This window comes from Prinia subflava, chromosome 3 (assembly GCF_021018805.1).
Source record: "Prinia subflava isolate CZ2003 ecotype Zambia chromosome 3, Cam_Psub_1.2, whole genome shotgun sequence".
Classification (NCBI taxonomy): domain Eukaryota; kingdom Metazoa; phylum Chordata; class Aves; order Passeriformes; family Cisticolidae; genus Prinia; species Prinia subflava.
The window spans coordinates 9663147-9685097 of record NC_086249.1 but is presented as its reverse complement, the minus strand read 5'-3'; the positions used below and the strand labels follow the sequence as shown (position 1 = coordinate 9685097).

At 39.9% G+C, this 21951-nt stretch overlaps 1 protein-coding gene across 17 annotated transcripts in view; it reads right to left on the bottom strand.

Moving 5' to 3' along the window:
* The window catches only part of SAMSN1 (SAM domain, SH3 domain and nuclear localization signals 1), a 185897-nt gene that overhangs the window by 60175 nt on the left and 103771 nt on the right, over positions 1 to 21951 (bottom strand). For 14 of the 17 annotated variants that reach the window (XM_063393906.1, XM_063393902.1, XM_063393905.1 and 11 more), the window contains 4 exons: positions 12402 to 12539; positions 6205 to 6245; positions 3740 to 3777; positions 2103 to 2189 (listed from right to left, as the gene is read on the bottom strand). In XM_063393906.1, coding sequence (XP_063249976.1) covers positions 2103 to 2189; positions 3740 to 3777; positions 6205 to 6245; positions 12402 to 12539 — 304 coding nt within the window. Of the gene's footprint in view, positions 1 to 2102; positions 2190 to 3739; positions 3778 to 6204; positions 6246 to 8782; positions 8886 to 12401; positions 12540 to 21951 lie in introns of those variants that run through there. The other 3 variants (XM_063393917.1, XM_063393918.1, XM_063393919.1) reach the window with 3 other exon arrangements.

The following is a 21951-nucleotide window of genomic DNA, read 5'->3' as shown; positions in this document are numbered from 1 at the left end:
AGTGTTCTTGTCTTCCTGAGTCTGGCAGCAGGTCCCAGTCACCCTCCTGTGGAATGAATTAGGAGCAGTGGAGGATTACATCCACTGTGGTGTCAGGTCTTTCCTGTTTGTCTCCATAACTTTTCCTGGAAGCCCAATGGCTCTGACTTCCACGGACAACTTTTCAACAACAATGCTTTCAGGCTGGCAGATCTCCTGCTGATGATTTGGGTCTGGCCTTGTGAGCCAAGGCAGGAGTTTCCACTATTCTGTCTGTGGGATATATTTGTGTTCACTATGTTTTCATCTTGGAAAACTTGGGTTTGTAGATGTAATAATACATATGCTGTCACCAAGGGCTTCATCCAAAGGTCTGTGGATGTCTCTGCGATTATTTCAGTGACATTTGAGTCAGGTCTGTGAATACAGCTCAGAAGTAAGCAGAGAAGTCTATGGTGACCACCATACATGGCTTTTTGAACCTAACAGAAATTCAGTTTATGCAAAAGACTTGCAGACCTTGAAGGATTATCTCTGCTAAGAGAAAAGTTTGATCAATAGTGACGAATTATCTTGATCAATAGTGATACACTGCAAATCTCCTTGCAAAGGTTTTCACCACTGTGTGAAGGGGACTTCCCTTGAAATCATTTTACTGCAGTAGGGGAAAGGGAGATTTTTTATTTAGCTGCCAGCTTTGCTCCCTGTTCCCTCTGGGCCCCTGCCCTTCAATTACAACACTTGTCAGCTTTTAAAATGTGCACTGCTTCTTTTGCATGCTTTGGATATTTAAAAGGGTAAAAAATGCCTGGAGTAGAAAAGACTTTGGAGGAAGGTCAAAAAGTTCTGCTTTCTCATTCAGCCTCTCCCCACCTCCAATTCAGCAACCTCTGCAGTATCATTGGAAGAATCATTCCAAAATGGTTTTGGTTAAAAGTCAGACTTGTCAGGAGAGAAATGCCTAATATTTCTTTCACCTATCATTAGAACCTGTTCCTTGCAAGCCAATGGCACTTACTGGAGTTCCCTTTTCCCCTCACTAGTTCAGTGCAAGAATTCCTCTAAATCTTCCTGTCAACGCTCATTTCTGGTTCTGGTTCAAGAAACCATATTTACCCATAGATGGGCAAATGCAATGTGTATTGCCATTTCACATCTATTTCCAAACATTTAAGGGTTTAATTTCTGAATAAAATTCAGAAGGAAATTTGGCATCCTGTCCTTTGCTTTCTTTGACATATCCAGGTAATAGTGGAATCTCCAATCAGTGGATGACCTCTAGACTATTTGTGCAGGAGATATTCCCACTTTTTTTGATTTAATTTGAGTACAAGACATACTTCCCATTTACTCTGACATATCGTGTTTTCTGCTTCTGCTGAGCTTTGTCTGGTTTGTTCTTTTTGTTGATTTTTGTTTGTTTGTTAACAAACTTTTCTGTTTGTTGATTAAGCAACAGTAAGAGATCTACCTTGACTTTGAAAAATACAAATATAAATACCATTCCTGGAATCAACATCAAGCAGATTATCAAATCATTTTGATTTTTAGAATCCAGTTTATGTTTAAATGGGTAATGTGACTGCTCACTTGTTAATACTTAATGTAATTTTAATGAATTTATATTGGTACCCTCTTAAGTGACTTCCCATGCATGAGCTGTAAGGTTATTTCAATGGAGTCAGTCAGTGCAGGTTTAGAAAGAGAATCAGACATCTAAAATTTTGCCAACTCTCTTGCACCTGCTACAAAAAGTTTCTTCTGAGAAAAGGTGCACCCTTTCCCTGCTGGATATCTGCAGCCATGTAAATTATCCAGGAAACATGGATTACTGCAGCTGGCAGGCCCTATACAACACAACTATGACAATTTACTGTAGGGAAAGTCTCCTTTGGCTCATGGCTCACAGAGAGAATTGGTCACAGAGTGTGTTCTTAGCTTCCCAGTTTTAAGATAAGTTTTATTTTAACTACTTTTATCCCCCCTGAGGACAAAATAAATCTCTAAACGACCTGACAAATTATTTAGTTGGATTATTGGTGAAAAATGAGAAATTTTCCTAGGTGCCCTTTTAAACACTTTGTTAAAAATGCAAAATCAGCTGAAATATGTTGAGCAATTACCTTCAAGCTGGCAGTGCCTTCTGATGCACGAATCATGCTCCGGCTTCCTGGAACCCTGCCAAAGTGTGCCATTCACATTTTTCCTGTCTAAAGTAAAAGCACATAGAGCAGTCACCTGAATTCATAGCTAACCTGTGAATTAACAGGAAATTCTACAAAAACACCATCAGAATGCAAATCAAACAAACTTGCAGAACACTGGAGTGTCTGCTCAGACATGGAAATGAACTGATGATTTTGCAATATAGGAATTTGGATGGATGGATGGATAGGTGGATGGGTGGATGGATGATATTTGTTATGGTCAGACTTCAAGTTCTATCATCTTTTGCTGTGGTTTAACACCTCATTTAACACTGTTAAGACATGATCAGAATGACTGTTATCTTGACCCTGGATTCAAGGCCTAGGATCCCACAGAACATCTGTGCCTTTGTCTTGCTTCGAGGCATATGATGATGATGATGATGATGATGATGATAATACTAATACTAATAATAATTAATAATAACAATAATAATAATTAATAATAATGATGGGTGTTTTTTTAAGGCTACCCTTACTGAACTAGAATATTTGCAAGGAATAGCATTAACAATTCCCACAGTGCTGCCCCATGGACTCCAACGCTTGGACTGTCTCAGCCTGGAGGGCTGAACTAGGCTGGCTTTGAGAAGGAGCTGGCCATTCTCCTGCCCCCTCAGTGAACTTCAAAGTGCTCGTGCTTCACAACATGTAGATAACTCTTCAGGGTTTGTGCTTTCTGGGTTTGTTTGGTTTTGTTTTGTTGAGTTTTCTTTGGTGCTGGCCATCGCTCAGAAAATTTTCTTTGTGAAATCTCTTGTTGATCCTGTCAGGTACTGGGAATTCATTACAGCCTGTTTGCTGTAGACCAAATGACACTGTCCTGCATGGAATTGTTCCCAGTGCAGGGCTGCAGAGTGAAGCCTTAACACAGGGGAGCTTTCATCTATCTGAGACACATTGTGATGCAGAGCCACATCATTACAGCCACACACAACCCCCTTTATACTCAGCAAGGTACGACAACTAAAGCAAAATTCCAAGGAATAAAAGAAAACATGATAACAGGAAGCTCTCATTAAAAAAAAAAAAATCCAGGAAATTTTACTTTCACTAAGCTGATGATTATTTCCTAGAGAGTATTTACAAGATAGAACCCATTGAAACACAAGTGTAGGTAACAATACAGTGTCAGGATAGGTTTAACAAAACCCCTGAATTTTCTTCTTAGTGAACTTGTTTGTGAAAATTCTCACAAAGTAGTTTAAAATGGGAAAGGGCAGGCACCTGAATTTTCTTAGATCAGAGACATTTCAGGCTTTTATTGAAATGATTAAAAGAAATGTGGGGCATGCTGACTATTTCTAATGTTGTCCCATAACAGGTTCTTCATCTCAGTGTGGTTTCTATATTTAACTAGTTTGTTTTCAATATCTACCTACAAATGTGTGTGTGGAAAGCAGGGAAGATGGGAGAATATATTGAAAGCTTAATTCTATTTTTTCCTTTCCTTTGCATTTGCTCCAACAGCTGTAAAACAAATCAGACCCTTAATTAAAGTTGGCTCTCTGAGATTAGCAAGTAAACAATAAATGATTTAAGCAGCTACTAACCAAATGCTTCATTTTCAGACATGGACTTCTGGATGGATCTAAAAGAATTAAAAGAATTTACCATTAGCTGAAAGTCAGAATGAAAAAATTTAAGAGTGTTTAATCAAATATGGGTATTTTCAAACTAATTCTTCAAAGCAGGGCACAGGGATTTAGCTGTTATTCCCACTGGCTTCAATTGGATTTACTTGTCTCATTTGCCCAGTCATCTACTCGCACACCCCACAAAAAGCTCTGAAAGCATCTGAGGTTCCTTCTGCAAGAATATGTGACCCAAGCTTCTTTCTGAAATGAAGAATTCATGTTGGAATCTGGGGAACCCATCAGGAAGAAAAGAAGAGATACTTTCCTTCCGACATGATCTGAAGTGTCTTATGACTATTAGAATTATTATTAGAATTATTGCCTTAAGTTTGGTGACGTGACAACTGATTGAACCAAAGAGCTACGTATGAACATATCATCCCCAGGGCCCTGAGTGACATCTCATTGCCCTACTGAACCTTGAGCTTTTTGCATATTTACATCAAGGATTAGATCTAATTCATGCTTCCATCTGTGGTCAGTGGTTCATAGAGGACAGCTTGAAGAATAGACTAACTTAACAGAGAAAAAAAAATCTTTGAAGAAAGGTTAATTTGTTTCACATTATCCATTAAAAGCCCAATGGAGAGCAGTTTATGAGCAGTGGTTAGAGTAGGTGAGAGCAGGGACTGTCTAATCTGTGACAGTGATCAGCAGGAGGGAAAGAGCACAAAATTTGGGACCACTCTCCCATCCTCAGCCACGTAGGTGTTAAAAAGGTTTCTGAGCCAGAGGATGCAGCTAAACAGTTGTGGGGTTTTTAAGGAACTGGTCTGCACCCACCAGTTCCTTTGAAAATGATTGGATTTTGTGATTCCAGATTTCCAGTTTAATTCTTATTGTCTAAACAAGGAATACTTATGTTGTTTCTGCTACTCCATATAATTTGGTGCTTTCTTATTGCCCATTGTAGGGAACAAAGAATGATTAATTCCTCTTTCACTTCATCCATATCTACATGAAAGGTCAATGGGAAAATTTCTGCTATTATCTCTGGGAGTGCCATGCCAGGATAGTGATGGTTGGAAACAATGAAATAATTTCATTACAAAATCTTTTCATGTGGATTCAAACTAGTTTCTTGCAGCTCACTCCTTTTTTTTTTTTTTTAATTGATCAGTCAAATGATCTCAGCAATGCTTCTAAATTCTGATAATTTTTTGAATAGGATTAGATTTCAAAGAAAATAATTTTATTTTGCATTGTAAAATTTGACATTTTAGCCATAAACTGCTATTCTTTTTCCTGGGGCAGACTTAGTTTTGATCTACACAGAACACTTTTAGGCATCCAGGTAATTTAATCATATTTGGTAGAACTTGGTAAGGCCCACACAGTAGTTTGACTTGCTTTAAAGTGTAAAAGAATGATGAGACATCCATGAGCAGTAGAGTTATGTTCATATTTTAAATAATGAAATTTTGGGAAGAGTTTTACAGAGCCCTGACTGGTGACATACAGTTGAGATCTCACAGGTGAGTGCTCATGTCTCTGTGTTTGAAGCTGATAAGCTACTGTTGTTTTTATCAGATGAAAAGAAATAGATTAAAACTCTTATTTAAGACAAAAGAGCTCTTAATTTTCTTAGAAATCTTTACCCAGTTTGAGTTTTTTTAGCAACAGATACAGGTAATATTGATGTTCTTAATTTAGTGGAGCCCTACCTACAAATGAAAAAAAAAAAACCAACAAGAACTCCAGAGATTTTCATGTCTGTCACAGCAGACAGATAAGATCTGTCTGTAGCATTCCATTAGGCAGGATTTCAGATTTTATTTGAAGGAGTCCACTTCAGTAATGCAATAGCCTTCAACATGAAGCAAAAAAAGAAATTTCCAAATAAATTCTTCTGCCTGCTAATAAATATTGATCATTATCCCAAACCATAGCATTGTGTCCATGAATGGATTCAATACATGCTGCTATCACAGAAATTATTAATAAAATTATGTCTGACCTGCTTTATCCGAATCATTTTGCAAACAAAATTTTGACTTGGATTAAAAACACAAACAAACAAACAAAAAAACCTTTTCAGGAGATTATCAGGTCAATGGTGCAAACATGCTATAAAATAGGTTACCACTTCAATCTCCCAGAAAAGCAGACATATGATTAAACCAAGTTCAGATTAACTGCATTTGATTTTAGCTGTCCTGGTTCTGATATTTTGGAGGAAAGCTGTGTGGATACAAAAAAGTCATGGCAAAAGAGCCTTAGTAATTCATTACAAGCTTGTTATGTGCTCTTCAACTGCAACATTAATACATGTACTCTATGAGAATAAAAGCAATATTGGCAAACATTAATAAAACAACAAGGATGAAAGGTACAGACAAATACAGTGACACTGTGTAGACCTTGAACTGGTCTCAACTTACTTTCTTTTTTTGGTCAGTGTGTTCTCAAAGTCAGGAAACTCCTTTTAAAAAAATAGAGAAAAAAGCTCTATGAAAATCAAAAATGTTTGATCCAAATATATTATTTCTGTCACTGAAAAGACAATGAATTATATCTTTTTGATGTGTGTTTTTTAATGTCCACTAACATTTCCAGTCTTTCCTTTTCTAACAGCTGAAGCTGTGGAGGACACAGTGCAACAGAGAATATTTGTAATTCTGTGTCCTGATTTCAGGAGGCTTCCCAGGAAGCTGGCAACCATGATACCCCTGAAAAACCAGAGAACCATGCTCATACCTCAGGAATGAATGTCATGTTTCTTCCATAGTTTGATTCCTCAAAACTTTGTGAGGATTAAAACAGTTTGCAGCGGGGTGTGGTTTCCTGTTGGACACAAGACACAGACTCTGCAAACCCAAACGTGCAGGGGAATGTGGAAGAGGGCAGGAGACTGCAAATGAAATTGAAATCTCTGAAAGGGACCAAATCAGAAACAAAAACTGATCTGGAGGCAAGATCACACAGCCCCCAGGGCTCAGACAACAAGTACTTATACCCTGACAAGGTGTGAGGAGGAGGAGAAGTGATGTAGCTGTTGAAGGAGAGAACAAAAAGGTGCCTTGCTGGGCAAATGATACCAAAACATCTCAATGTGTGCTTGCTGTGCAGTTAACCATGGACTCGAGGTTAATTTTAACTGTAGGAAAACCTAAGGATGTCATGCTAGGACAGAGGAGATCTCTGTCCCTATATTCTTGTGATCTCTCCTGAGACAGGATATCAAAGCACTGTCTTACTCCCTTATTTATTTCTTCCAGCCTGAAAAGCAGGAACTGGGTTAAAAATGTCTGTGATGATACCACTTCAATCTGTTGTGCAACAAGAGGCAGTGAAAAATAATATAACCACTCATTATTTTATAAATCTGAAAACATAGTCTAACTGGACCTATTTCTCATAATATTATGTTTAATTTATTTCCTTCTTGTAACATTAACTACATCTGCATGACTCTGACCACTGTAATTTAAAAATATCATCCAAGTTGCATAAAAAAACCCAAAACCTGTACTACATAAAACCATGTATGTGCATAATTGAGCAATTTATACTTGTCCTCTCCTCTCAGTAAAACTCATCATAGATTTTTTTAAGCTTTTCAGGGAGTGCATTGAGAAAAGGTTGTTTTCTTGTGCCAAGTCATTTTAGCTGAGTGTAGGAGGTCCTTCTAGCATGGATATTTGTAAATGTTAATAATTGTATGCAGTTTCCACATAATTTTTTTTTGCCTGTGTCGATTTGCTCATAGATGCTGTGTGTAGATCAAAAGAGTATACAGAATTTATCACTCCCTTGGAAATAATGTAAGCAATGTAAGATAAATTTCATGCTGAAAAAATGTCAGCATTTTAGTCTTGGGACAAGTTTTTTCAGTAACTCAAGAGAAATTACTAACTGAGGTGCACAAACACAGAGGAGATAAAAAATAGTTTAAACTATGATTTTAAGGCTTCTTTAAAAGAGTAGTGTCAAAATTTCATTGAAAGATATCAAATATCTTATTTCAAACAGGTTTGTTAAAGAAAACATTGTGCATGGAGGTCAGAGACCAAAGGATATTGCAATTTAAAATCTGTATATGATCCAGGGAAAAAATTTGAGACAGACCCCATTGTGGCAATATACCTAGAAAGATTTGATTCATACCTTCACACACCAAACAGCTGGTGGAGACCATGAAACAGAGTTTAATCTTCTGCTGAGACCAATTCCTAAAGTCCAGCAAAGTTGCAGTACTGATGGCAGTACATCATATATTGAGGTGATGACACGTGAGTTCACAAAATGAAATATGTAGTGGACTTAAATGGTCATTTAAAAATGGGACCTTCCATTCAACACACTCTTCCTGCTATTTCAGGTGGCTAAATTGGGGTTTGTACTCTGGTTTGTACTTTTTTAAAGTACCTTTTCAGTATTGACCACGTTTAAAATTATATGTATCTTTAAAATGAAACTATTTTTTAAGAACATATGTTGTGTTAGAATGTAAATAAATGTTCACCTAGGCTCTGCTCTCCACATTCTCTAAAGACCATAACTATCTTGTTTATGGGAACAATTCTTTCCTTCCTCATTCCATATATGAGCAATCTGTTTCCTAGAAAAAAAAACTTCATGTGCAGAAACCCTGCATGATGAAATTATTGATAAAGTCCTTTTCTTCCTGATTTTATCAAATAAATCTGAAGTAAAGAATTGAATTAAACCCTCTGGTGTTTCCAAGCCGGCTGAGAAAAGCTAGAGCTCCTGTGTGTGTTAAGACTTGCAAACAGGGAAACGACCATTTCAGATAACCAGCTCTCTTCTTGCCCTCACTGGGATCAAAGGCCAATTATAACACTGCACATTTAGGCAGGTATCACACCTGATTTTGATATTACTGTCAACAGCTTAGAATGACCCATAGTTTTTTTGGATAAATTTTTAAATGCTCTTCTGATATACAGGGTAGTCAATCATATCACGGTCAGCAGTTCCAAAATATGTGGATCTTACCAGATTTGGTGATTGCAGTCTGACAGGATATATATGAAAATGGGTTTAATACTGAAGACACTTTCCCTGAGAAGCTGGAGAAAGCTCGTGAGGTTCCAGAAGACTGCAACATCAGGTGACAAGAGGTAGAAATTCAGTTTGCCAGTTATTAGCATAGTTACAGGCAAAGAGTACCCATGTGATTCATTATGTGCTCATGGCTACCAGCTGTTTCTGAGGAAGGTCCAATTTGGATTTGCTAGGCATGAAGTACAAAAACAACTCCACAAATCTATTTTTTTCTTCCTTTTTGGGAATATTACTGAAGTTGAGCAACAGGCAAAGTAATCACAAACTTAACAGGCCAATTCTCCAAGAGGATTAAAATCAAGAGGCAAGTGTGCATAACAGGCTCATGATAGCATCACAGGAACCCAAAGTGAAAACAACCCTAGCAAATAATTCTGGATTCTAAGCAGGTCTCTGGAGTTATGTGAAGGAGAAGAACAGTGTACACGAAAGACAGATTTTTCTTTGTACAGGATGTGTCATTTGGGGAGATGTTTGGCCAGGAGCAAAAAGAGCCATGGTTCAAAAAGGAATGTCCAAAGACTGTGTTCAGTGAATGATGTCCTGCACACCACCCTGCATTTCCCACATCTCCTGGAGAGCTTCATGGCCCAGCTATGATCAGGACAAGTCCCAACAGATGAGTTCACTGCAAGAAGATCACTACCTTGTTGCATTACACAGAAGAACATTCTCTAGACCAAGTCACCCTTTTCAAACGTGAGGGGAGCTGATCCTGGCTGCTCGCCCTGCTGATTTTGAAGTTATATGGGAAAAAGGAAGGGGAAAAGCCTCTTGAGGAGGAAGTGTGCCATGCCAGGCTGCTCCACCCCTTGGAGATTTGACAGCTATGGTGGAACCTGCCGTGCTTCAGCCAACCACTTAAACATTCACTCGAGTCCATACCTACTTAGCAGTGCACTTATGTAGGTGCATTACTGGATAATGATGGATGGCTAAATGGAGCCAATAATGTCCTGAATTTATCATGCTGTGGGGGCTGCCCCGCAGCCTGGAACCGAGTGACGGAATTAAAAATGGGAGAGAAGCACAAATGGGCTCAGTTAATAAGCTTAACGGCTTCATCCAAGGTGTAGCTGTAATAACTCAGGGGCCAGAAATAGCAGATAAGATTACACACAGCCCTCTGGCCTCAGGGACATTTTTCCATAGGTCTGACTGCCGGCACGTCATCGCTAATCTTGTTTTCCATTTCTAGAAAGTATTTTATAAATAATCGTGTTGATTCTACAGCCAGCACAGTGACACAGCATCCAGCCGTTATTTTTAGTTAAGTGCTGAGCTTAACTCTTTTATTTTCTCTTAAACCAGAAAATTGAACCCAGAGCCAGCCTTGGCAAGCTTCTTGTTAATACCTAGTGGGCCAAGCACATCTTCCCCATTTAGTGTTGTTTTTATTGAGGATGAGCTTTATATTTAATGATGAACAAATGTGTCATCACCAAAATACCTCCTTTAAGAAAACAAAAATATATGATAAGAGGTAGCAGAAACCAAAGTGCTGGATTCTTCTAGTCAATGTTATACATGTGTCTCCATGCATTACGCAGTGCTATCCCACAAAACACTGAGTAATGTGAAAGATGTTTTGCTAAAATTTGTTCAGATTAATGTATGGGATTTTCTAAACCTACACTAGTAGCAAATCTGCTTCTGCAGGCTGGCTCAAGGAAAACAAAGTTCTTTACTGGATAGGTTGATTATTTTTCTTTAGCCAAATAAACTTATGAAGCCCAACTCTAAACCAATGCAATGAAAAATCTGAAGATGCTGGCAAATAAAAAGCAGAATAAAACAAGAAAAAGCAAGAAAACAGCCTGAAGTAAACAACCACTGCAGTTTTAAGTCTTAGTTTACATATTGTGGAAACCATAGCAGAGCACAGTGCTATGGGTGTGTCTTTACCATACTCTGAGAAAATAAAAAACAATTTCTATTCGTTTTCTATTGCAAAGTCCATTAGGATACCATATGTCCTACTCTGGGTACAAACCAGAAAACAAATCTGCCTTTTTCATTTTCATTTTACCTTGTCTAAACACTGCTTCTAACAGATGAACATCTACTGGCCAAGGAAATATCAGTGTAGCAGTCAGTGAATATTAAGTTGGTTTGGAGTCACAGCAAAGGGGGAAAAGACTGAATGGATGTAGGAGCTGTACTATAATGTTCATCTTTGGGCATGTGGAATGCCATGCAATATACAAACACAAATAACTAGAGCTTCCCACAATGAACATACTCCTGTCAGGCCAGGGTGAGGTTACAGCCATATTTCACAACCACAATTATACACTCTTAACTGGAATATTGTAGAGGTAGCTTGTTCTTATGGTGACAAAGCCACAGCCTGGTAATGGGGAAAAATCCTGTCACTCAGAAGAGCATCTCCCACCTATGGCAGGAAAATGATCATGTAGAGACATTTCAGAGCCCTGGCTCACAGGTCTTGCTGATGCTATGAGGAATCATCCTGAGATCTCTGCACTGCTACACTCTCAAAAGCAGGACCATTATTTACAGCCCCAAGGTGATTATGTGGAAGAGAGGGACACTCACAGAATGAGATGGTTACAGCAGACAGGTCTAAGAACAAGATTTTTTGTCCTTTAGCAATTTAACAAGGGCATATCACATTTCCCCAGGCATTCCCCCATCCCACCAGCTCCAGCACTTTCTCCAAATCCTGTGTGCAAAGCTGCCGTGTGATATTGCAACACCAAAGGCCCAGCAGTCTCATAGGTACATGGTACCTATGTGTGATCTACTGTGGTCAGAGTGCAGGTGGGTAAAACTTGGCACAGTATCTGAAAGGAGGACAGTATCCTCTGAATGATGAACATCCTGTTTTCCCCTTTATTCAATCACCAGACTGCATCATACATTGAAATAGAAACAGTAATTATAAGCAAAGGCATATTGCAAAGCAGAGAACAGAGATTATGAAATGAATAAGATTATGAAATTTAATATACCATGTTAAAGTATTTGTCAAGGCATCATCTACTATACCAATAACACGCAAATAAGAAAGGATTAAGCAGGATAACATCATTTAGGAAGAAAAAGAAAACGCAGAAGACACCCTTCTTCACATGTTTGCTTAATGAGGTCTTGTAAAATGTCAAGTTTATTCCAGAGGCCATTAGTTACAAAGTTCATGCAGCCTATGCTTCAGAAATGCAGTTTTTGTGGTAATAAAAAGGACAACCAAAGACACAGATAGTATATTCTTTAGAGACAAACCATAGCAATATCTGTACCCAGAGTTTTCATATACTGTTACAAGAGAAATTCCCTTGTCCAGTGCAGCTGCACTAATCTCCCTGTGCTGCTGGCTGTAGAGAAACTCCTGACCTGCTTTTCAAGTGTGCTTGTTACGACTGGACAGAAACCAGGTCACTGGCTACAGAGATGGGGTTTGAACAGGGGCTCAAAGGAGCCTAAAGAGCTCAAACTGGCAGATAAGGAACCAGAACAACGTGCCCACGTACAGAACAATAGATTTTTGGAAAGTGCACTGCATGCTTTGCAGTTAAGTGTTACTTACCAAAGACACAGATCTGTCAGGTGGCCCACAGCTTACGTCTGTGCTCACTGGAGTGGTAGCCTGGCTTTCAGGAGCAGTTGTATCCTTGGCTTCCTGATGTTGTGGGACAGGCTCATACAAGCTGTCCATGGAGCCCTCCTAAAATACATTTGAACAGAGATGAACACTTGCAAACATAATTAATTAAGCGTAATTTTAAGAGGAAGATGTTTGTGTGATTTGCATAATGGAACATGTTTTACTTCCCCCATCTTTTGAAATCCTTTACTTATTTTTCTTTCTCTAAAAAGGCAAATAGATGTTGATTTTAGTAAGTACCCAAATGCTAGAGTTCACAGTATCATGATTTAGACACCAGAGATTGCCATGTTAAATCTGAGCGTACAGTAAAATTAATATTATCTACTCAGAAGGAGCAAAACCAGGTGTATATCTCCAGCTGAACACTACATGAAAATTCCTGTCAAAACTATGAAAACCATATGCCATGAAAACTTTTATGGGAACCATAGAAATGTTTTATAGCTACTACTTCTATACAGGAAAAAAAAAGTTAATTTGATGCAGAAAGGTAACCCCATTACTTAGAATTACAGAGAACCAATGCTGCCAGCTCCTAGAATTTGACTAGTAAGGTTTAGGCCCTCAAAATAATGATAATGGCTAAAATTAATTCCATTTGCTTTCAGGTTTTTGAAGTCTGTGTTTTAATGCACTTCTTTTTACCCAACCACCAAGAATATAAACATTTTAATAGAAACTAAGCTTTTCACATTTATCCCACAACTCCAAGACTAGGATTACAAATACATACTGCCATTTCATAACTCAAGAGTTAAGTGAAAGCAGATGGCAAAACTAAAGACACTCTAACTCATGATCCTAAATTTTAGATGTTGCCATTTTGATCTGCGCTGAATAATTTCCCAATGAATTTTGATTACTAATTTTAACTGCATTAATTAAGGAACAAATCAAATTTATAGCAGTGTGACTTACAGCAGAGCAACACCATTGAAATTAACATAGTATATTATTATTTAAAGGCGTTTGTCCCTTTAGTACAGAAGATAAACACAGATGTATATTTGAAGTTATATTATTAATATAAAAAGCTTTACAGGCAATATTTTTGACTGGTGGAGCAGCAGTTCAAAGACATGACTAATTTTTGCAAGCACAATGTTTATCAATGGATATTTATTTGCTTCAGTCTGCTAGATTCTTGATAAACCAAAATATATATTTTGAGAGAAATATTTCTTGACAAACTTCTTGAAAATACTCAAATTACATACTTGAGCCTATTCTAGGAACTAATGTGTTAATGCTTCCTGGGAAATTGGTGCCTAGTTTATGAAACACATACAAGTGCTGAACATCCAGCTGAGCCTGGGTTTTGACAGCAACTGCACTTTTTTTTTATTACTGCATTTTTTTATATCACTGTAAGTATTTTGCCATATAGCAATGATGGTTCAGCCTCCCCGTCTGAAGTTGTGGATGGAGCACTTGCAGAAAAAAATGATGAGTTTAAAAACTTGCTACACAATTCCAGGGTTCTGCAATGTGAAATGTGACCATACACTTCTGCCTCAATAGGGAATAAAACACAACTTTGGTGAAGAGAGTATTTAATGAAGAGATGGAAGCATAAAACAGAAGTCATATGAAAGAGAGAGTGTTAAAGAGGTAAAAAGGGAGAGAAAAGATAGGACAAGGAACAGTGAAAGAAGAGAGTGGTGGGGGAGAGGAAAAGGGTAAGAAAATACACAAAAAGAATACAGAAAGAGGTGGGAAGAAGTGGGGAAAAGAGCAAGGATAAAAGAGGGAGGAGAGGGGAAAAGATAGGAGGTGAAACCTGGAGAAAGGGCAAAAGCATAACAGGGAGCATGTGAGAATTAGTGCTTGAAAGCGGAAAAATGTGAGAAAGAGCTCAGGCAAGAAAGAGAGAAATCTTGTGTGAGAACGGGTGAGCAAGGAAGAAAAAGCAAGTGTGCAGAAAAACCAGCAGGTCCATGTGAAAGAGTGAGGGCACAAGGAGTAGAACGTGCATGAAGAATTGCGAGGGAATTCTTCCCTCATAAGGAAGAGGATGCATGCAAGAGGAGCACATGGGAAAGCTCAACTGCTGGGAGAAAGAACACAGGAAAAAGTGAGTGCACAAGGAAGAGCCAGCAAGCAAAACAGGGAGCAGGTGGAGAAGGGAAAGAAAGAGATGAGGTATCAAAGGAGAGAGGGAATGTGTGAAAGCAAGAGGAGCCGTGAATGAGAGTGGGAGGGGACAAGAGAGCACAAGACAGAGACAGTGGAAGAGAAGTAAAGTTTTCCTGAGGAAGAGTGAACATAAGGAATGGAAAGGTTGTGAGTACAGGAGGAAGCACAGGAGTGTGTGAATTGGAGAGATGGAAACAGCAATGTAGGTGAAGAGCCAGGGAATGAGAAAGAGTGAGCACATGAGAGAGGGAGGGCACCAAAAAGAGCAAGTGAAGGGAAATGACCAAGGGTGTGGCAAAGGGAGGACATGGACAAGAAAGCAAGCAAAAAACCAAAAGTATGGGAAATGGTGGCCACAAGAAAGGAAAGCAAAAAGGGTGGGATAAAGCCCATGGTGTGTGGGAGCATGGTTGCAGGAGAAACTGCCATCATGTGCAAGAAAGGTGCTGGAAAGAGGGAGGTCACAAGAAAAGCAAGGCCACAAGAAATGGGGAGCACTTCAGAAAGAGAATGCACAAGAAACAAAGCGGGAGAAAGAACAAGGAGAAAGGCAGAGAAATGGCGTGAGAGAGCAAGCAGCAAGGTGTGAAAGGATTTAAGCACAAGGACATGAGAAAGAGTGTGAAGGCACAATAAAGGGGCTGTAAGGGAAATCAAGGTGTGAGAAAGGGCATGAGAAAATATCCCTGCATGCAAGAAAGAGTGAGATGTGAGAAAGGAAGTGCGCACAAGATAGGTTAAGAAAGCAAACATGGCTGCAAGACAGAGCAAGCCCACATGAGAGGGAATGCTCACATTAAAGAGAGCACTCCTGAGAAAGCAGGAGGGCACAGGAAAGAGTGGGTACAAGAAAGGGCAGGGTTGAAGGCAAGAGAGGGGGAGAGCACATGAAAGAAATCACAAAGGTAGAGCAAATGTGCAAAAAAAGCACCATCATGAGAAAGGGCAAGTGCTTGAGAAAGGAAGTGTGCAAGGAGGCACAAGCAGGCACAAGCAGGGCTGCAAATGCACATGTGAGAGAAAGGCAAGAAAGTGTGAGAAAAAGGAAGAAAGAATGTGAGAAATAGAGTGTGCTGGGAAAATATGGCCTGCAAAAAAAAACCCAGCAAACACAAGGAAGGAAGGGTGGGGGCTGAGAAGATGGGAGTGTGAATAGCACAGAGAAGAAAAGTGAGGAAGAGATGGTGTGCAGAAGACAGGTTGTTCAAGAAAGAGAAGGCATGTGCAAGAAGTGAGTGTGCAGGCAGGAGAGACAGTGAGAAGGAGGTGGTGAGGGAAGGGGTGAGGTCATGAAAAGGGGGAGACAGTGCAAGGCCACCAGAAAGAGGGGCTGTGAGGAAGGGGATAAGAAAGAGCAGGACAACTTGTGAGAAAGAGTGAATACATGAGAAATGGTGGACAAGGAATCCTTCTGACAGAGCTCTCAGAAAAGAGGGAGAAAGGGTGCAAGAATGAGAGCACCAGAGCATGAGATTGAGTGGCCATGAGGTATTAACCAAGGGAGAAAGGGCATGAGGGTGCAGAAAAGAGCATGAGGTCACAAAAAGAGAGAAAATGGGTGAGAGAGCAGTATCACATGTTCTAGACAAAACAGATGACTTTAAAACCTTGTGTCATGGGTTAGCACTGGCCAGATGTTAGGGCACCCATGAATATATGTTCTTTCTCTAACAACTCCTGTGGGATGTTATCAGGAACAGAGCAGAGCAGGCTTAAATCTTGAAAACAAAAAAAAAACTCACCACAACTTTATTAATTACATAAGAACAGGGACAGAAATACTCTTAAACACACACAGAGACAGAAATAAAAACTTCTTAGAACATTTCTTCTCCCAGTTTTTACCTCCCCACCCATCACTTTTCACAGACCAACCTTTGGGTTTTAAATCAAACAATCACCACTCAAAAAAAAACTAATCTTCAATTCAGCAAGGGAGAGAGGAGTCTCTCTCGCACCACAGACTGTTCCTCAGAAAACACGGGTCCACCCCTTATGTGTTTCTATGTCACCCATAGCACTGCCCGGAGAAGTCTGCTAAGGTGACACTCTCTTTTTCCTATGTCCAGCGCTTTCACCGCTGTCCACAGGCTGAAAACTGCATACACGGCTCTTTTAAGGATACTTGCATGCCGAGCTCTCCCCTTTTCACCCAGGGGCCGGGGTTCCAGGAGCAGGTCTGCCCTGAGGGCAGAGGGCACTACCTCACCCTCCCCCTCTTTCCTCTGCTCGCTCCAACTCTTTAAGTGCCAGTCACTGTAGCAAAAGCAAGGGGCAGCTGCATCCACCCAAAAATGCAGTTTATGTTCAAAAGAGACTTAAGTTCAGTCCATGGCTGACATTATGCAAGAGAAGTCCAGCTTAAAAGGCTACTCCTCTCATTCTTCCATCGGGTTCCTTCCAATCATGCTTTATCATCTCGGTCCCAGGCCGCTTCCTTCTCTCCGAAAACCACCAGTCATGAGAATCAATGTCTAAGAAAAGTTTCTTTCTGCCAAGCAAGGGTTAACAGTTTTTTCTCGGCAGGGTGCAGGCCCAGGCACTCCCAGGCTCCACAACTCCCACGTGGCTGGGCACCTTCTCCCGGAGTTTGGGGGGGGGGGCGGTGGGGGTGAGCACACACGGAGGGCACTTCCACAGTTTTCCACCCCTCCATCCTGGACGGGGCAGCTCAGTTCCAGTCCTGTCCCTTCTCTTCTCCCCCCGGGGGGCTCCGGCTTACCTGAGCCGACCACGTGTTTCCCCTCCCCCACCCAGCCTCGTGGCCGGGCAGGGGAAGGAGGCTGGAGACGTCTCTCTGCTGAAACCAGGATCTGAAAAGAGCCCGAGGCCCCTTGGGGTCCTGCTTTTAACTCTTTGTGTCCTCAGAGGCGTGTCCAAACCTCTGAGTGACCAACCCAGGTGCCAGCAGAAAAGCTGATCACTGATTGGACTGCCCACATCCCCCTGGAGGAATTCACCTCCCCCGCAACCACGACACCTTGTCACATATTTCCAGGATTCTGCAATGTAAAATGTAACCATATACTTCTCCCTCCGTAGGGAATAATACATGACATTGTTGAAGTAAGGGAGAAGGATGAGAAGGATTAAAAGGGAGAGAAAAGAGAAAGCAAGGAATAGCAAAAGGAGAGAATGGGGGAAGAATAAAAAGAAAAGAAAGGGACACAAAAGAAGATGAGAAGAGAGAAGAGAGGAAGGGAGGTTTTTGTGGTCTCAGGTGAGCGCAGACACAAGGAAGAGTGAGAACACAAGGCAGAGAGGATGTGAGAGAGGACAACCAGGAAAGCAAGTGCAAGAAAGAAAACTCACACAAAAAAGCACAGGAGTGAGAAGGAGTGAGAAGGAGAGAACCCAAAAAAGAGAAAATACATCTTCAGTTTTCAAAACTGTTTTTGTTGCTTGTTGGTTTAGACTTTATAAGAATATATTTTCCTTATAGTAATTGTCTTTCTTTGAGGGCAACTCAAAGTGTTTAACTGAAATTGAAATTTTCTTGCTCCCTTCTACTCTATTTTATTTTACAGTTAAGTCTACTTTTATATCAAAACCTGCCAAGTCAGTAAAGACTTTTCATTTCAAATGTTAATTCTTTTAGTAGTCCTGAGCACAGTAAACATCACAGAGGAAAAGGAGAGATAGCAGAATAAAATATGAACTTAATTCTGGAGTGGTTAGCACATATTCTTTATCCTACATGGAATTAGAAAGCTTTCTGAATCTCTTTGCTTTAGGAGCTTTATAGGATAAAATATCCAAAATATCCTGAATCAGATCTAGAAGTAAATAATTGCCTGTAACTCTTTCTTTTGCATGATATTATTATAATCGTGGTGTGCAGAGATTAGGTTGATCATAAGGTGAAGAAGGAACATTTAGTAAAGCAGTCAGGTCATTTTCCATCTCAGGTTTAGAGGTGGAATCCTGTGTATGGTGGGATAATAGCAATCCAGATAAAAGGAACAAGGACTATACAGAGATGATTACATGGGAAGCACTACAAAGTTCAACCACTTAGATCTCTTCTAATGCCACTCCAGTTTAGAGGAAGGTCTTTTTACTTTCAGCTGATCCTTCTTTGGTAAAACATATTTTTAAGTCCAGTTCTTTCCTAAGTGCCATCATGTCCCACTAGTCATAGCAGCACTAGCATCTTTCTATTTACTCGATGGTTTCTTTAACATATAGGCTCCAGCTAATTCATAATTTACCCACTACATCACTTTTATAAATACTTATTCGCTGTACATTTTGCACTACAGAAACATTAGCTTTTAGTGCCAAGGGCTTTTTCAGTTTATAACATTAGATGCAATACGTTTTACACTGTGCTGTCAGCACATCTTTAAACCAACAATCAAAATAAAACATAACTAGTCCAATGCTACAGAAAATCACTAAGAGGATTAGACTTTCCCTCAGTACTTAACTTTACATTTTGCTAGCAGAAGTGGTGGTTGGAAAGGCACCATATGGGAAAGAAATAGACAAATGAAAGGAATCTTGTTTGGCTTAAATCCTAAGACCAGTGCTCAACTGAATAACTGATCTGAACAACACTGTGATTAGGATGTCACAGCCTTTCTCTACTGCCCTTCTTACACGGGTTTCTGTTATAATTTCTTCTGAAAACTTTACTGAAGGGCAGAGGTTGTGAGTATAAGTCAGGATAGGTTTAACAGGTACTGTTCCAGGTGAATTGGCGCTAACCCTGGTGCACTTATCCTTGATATTGGAAAGCCAATTTAGGAAAAGAATGCAGGAAAAATACTCAGCCTTAACCAAAGGATTTCACAGTTCAATAATAAATTTCACTTAGCAGATTTGTAGTATTCTGACATTTATTAGGCAGTGTATCAAAACAGGTGGTTTGGCAGCATAATTTCTTGCAGTTCATACAAAAGCTGTGCTTGTTTTGGGACTCTCTCTGTCTATTGCCCATAATACAAAGACTACTGTTCTGATTCAATTGTCTGACATGCTAAGCACCATGAGATGGAAAACACACTGCAAATTTAGGGTCTAAGGTTGACCTTTTAACATATTATATCTACCAAAAAGGGACATTTGTCCTGTTGATCATTTTGTAAATGAAAAAGGGACACAGGGTTTTGAAGGCAAATCTAATTTTCCTGCAAACTCTTGAGAACAAGGCAATGAGTCTGATGAGAAAAATAATCTCGGTTGAGAAATCAAATCATCTTGAAGGCAACTCAGGACACAAAGTACTGCTGGGGAAACACCCCATGCTGGAGCACTCATACTAGGAGATCAGAGGACTCCTAGGTGGTGACAGATTGGAGTAATTCCTGTTTGGCTCACTGGGAAAGGGAGAATCCAGTTCAGGCTCCAAGGTGTGAGAAAGGGCATCATCACCAAGGTGTGAGAAAGGGCATCATCACCATCTCGTGACTACTCTGTGTCTCCAGCCTCCACATCACCACTTGCGACACTGGCCCATTACAGTTCTCATGCTAGAACTGTCTCAGTTGTATGGACAGGTATGAAAACAAACCCAAATTAAAATTCAACAGTACGAACAGATGTTCCTCTAACTACCTGGATATTCAAACATTTTGGATCAGCCAGAAGTCTGGTTAAAAATAATATTATTGTCATTCTGTCAGGTTGTAGATTACTCCAAACACTATACTCCACTACAGGGTAGAAAGCTATTTTCTGAGCTATAATCCAGTGTATTTTAACAGCATATGCACATGCACACTTACGTACACACACGCACCCACTCTTTACAGTCTGAAATGTTGTCAGTCAGTCTACATGAGATAAATACTTCCATGAGAATATTACTGATCTTGTACAACTCTTTTTGTTCTGTCTGTCAGTAGCCTCTATTTCTCTTCCATGGTCTCAGGTTTCGCAGTTACTCCAGATATTCACTCGATGTAAATCAGCCACGACTTCTATTCCTTGGCTGCTATTTGCATCTACTAAGGAACTGTCTCCCTGAGCACCTTTAAAAGTTGCCTTTGAATCCTCATTATGTTGTTGCTGTTCATAATTCTGACTTGACTCTCTTGAAAGGAAAAATACCCTTATATTGATACTACTTTGTAGCCAGCCTCTCCATGGTCACAGGGTGGCAAAGTAACAGTGGCCAGTGCACATACTTGGATCACCAGCTCATTTCTAAGCTGGAAAATCTGGTTACTGAAAGCAACTGCCCCATGCCACAGGCACAGGGAGGACTGCACAGGGCTGTTCCTTTTATGAAATCCATTAATGACCTATAAGTTATCTTTAGATGTAGATAACCTGTGAGGTGTTTTGCTGGGTGAACAAAAGATTACCAAAGCAGGCAGAATGGCTCCCATGTAAAGCTTGTAAAGAATGGAGGTTATCTTCTTAGCAGCAATCTTTGAACAGAACTAATTATTTCATTACAGAAACTGTCATGGCACCAGCTTTCACTTGTCTGAACGATCCATTATCACAGCAGTCATTGCCTCTCCCACAGAAACCCTGCTGCTGAATACCCAGTTCAACAGGGAAACTGGAACTTGACCCACTCTCACCCACACAATCCACCTGACATTTCATCTAAGTGTTGGTTCCTTAACCAATACAAGGCTCAACACCCTCTTCTAAAGTGAACTACCTAGAAAACAAGAAGCTGCTCCAACGGAACAGTACAATCCTGGTAGAACAGTTCTTTCCCAAAGAACTTCTGAAATGAGTGTTTTCAAGCTGTTACAAATTGTACCACAAAGCCATTGTTACCTTTGTACAAATGCACGGGCATTCACACTAAACTGTGATCAAAATTGTCACTGAGTTCCCAGGGAATTATTTTTCTGAGTGACTCTTGTCACAGAATCCTGAACACCACTGCATTTTACTTTAAGTACAAACCTGCTTTTAATCCTTATGATCTGGAAAACACCAGGACTCTGCACTAAGATAGTATTAGCAATCAGGAGCAGTGATTTACACAAAGCAGTTGCCCTATTTGAGTTTGCATTATTGTAGCTTGAATATTGACTTTTATTGTTCTTTCTAAATGTATGGGAAAGATATACTAAACATCAGGATAAAAGATGAAAAGTGGGCAAACAGATCTACTGTGCTGCGTAAATACAGCAAATATACCCAGCTAATTACCATTACTAATACTGGGCATTGGTATTGGCAGATGGTTAAGCTCTTAAAACAGAAACAGTTTCCATGGATTTCCTATCCTGATTTACCTGTTCATTCTGAGCAGTTGCCTTGGGGCAAGGAAAGAGAAGGGGGGGGGGGGGGGGAAAGAAAAAACAAAACAAAACAAACAAAAGCACCCACCCAACCAAAACAAACAAGCAAACAAAAATAA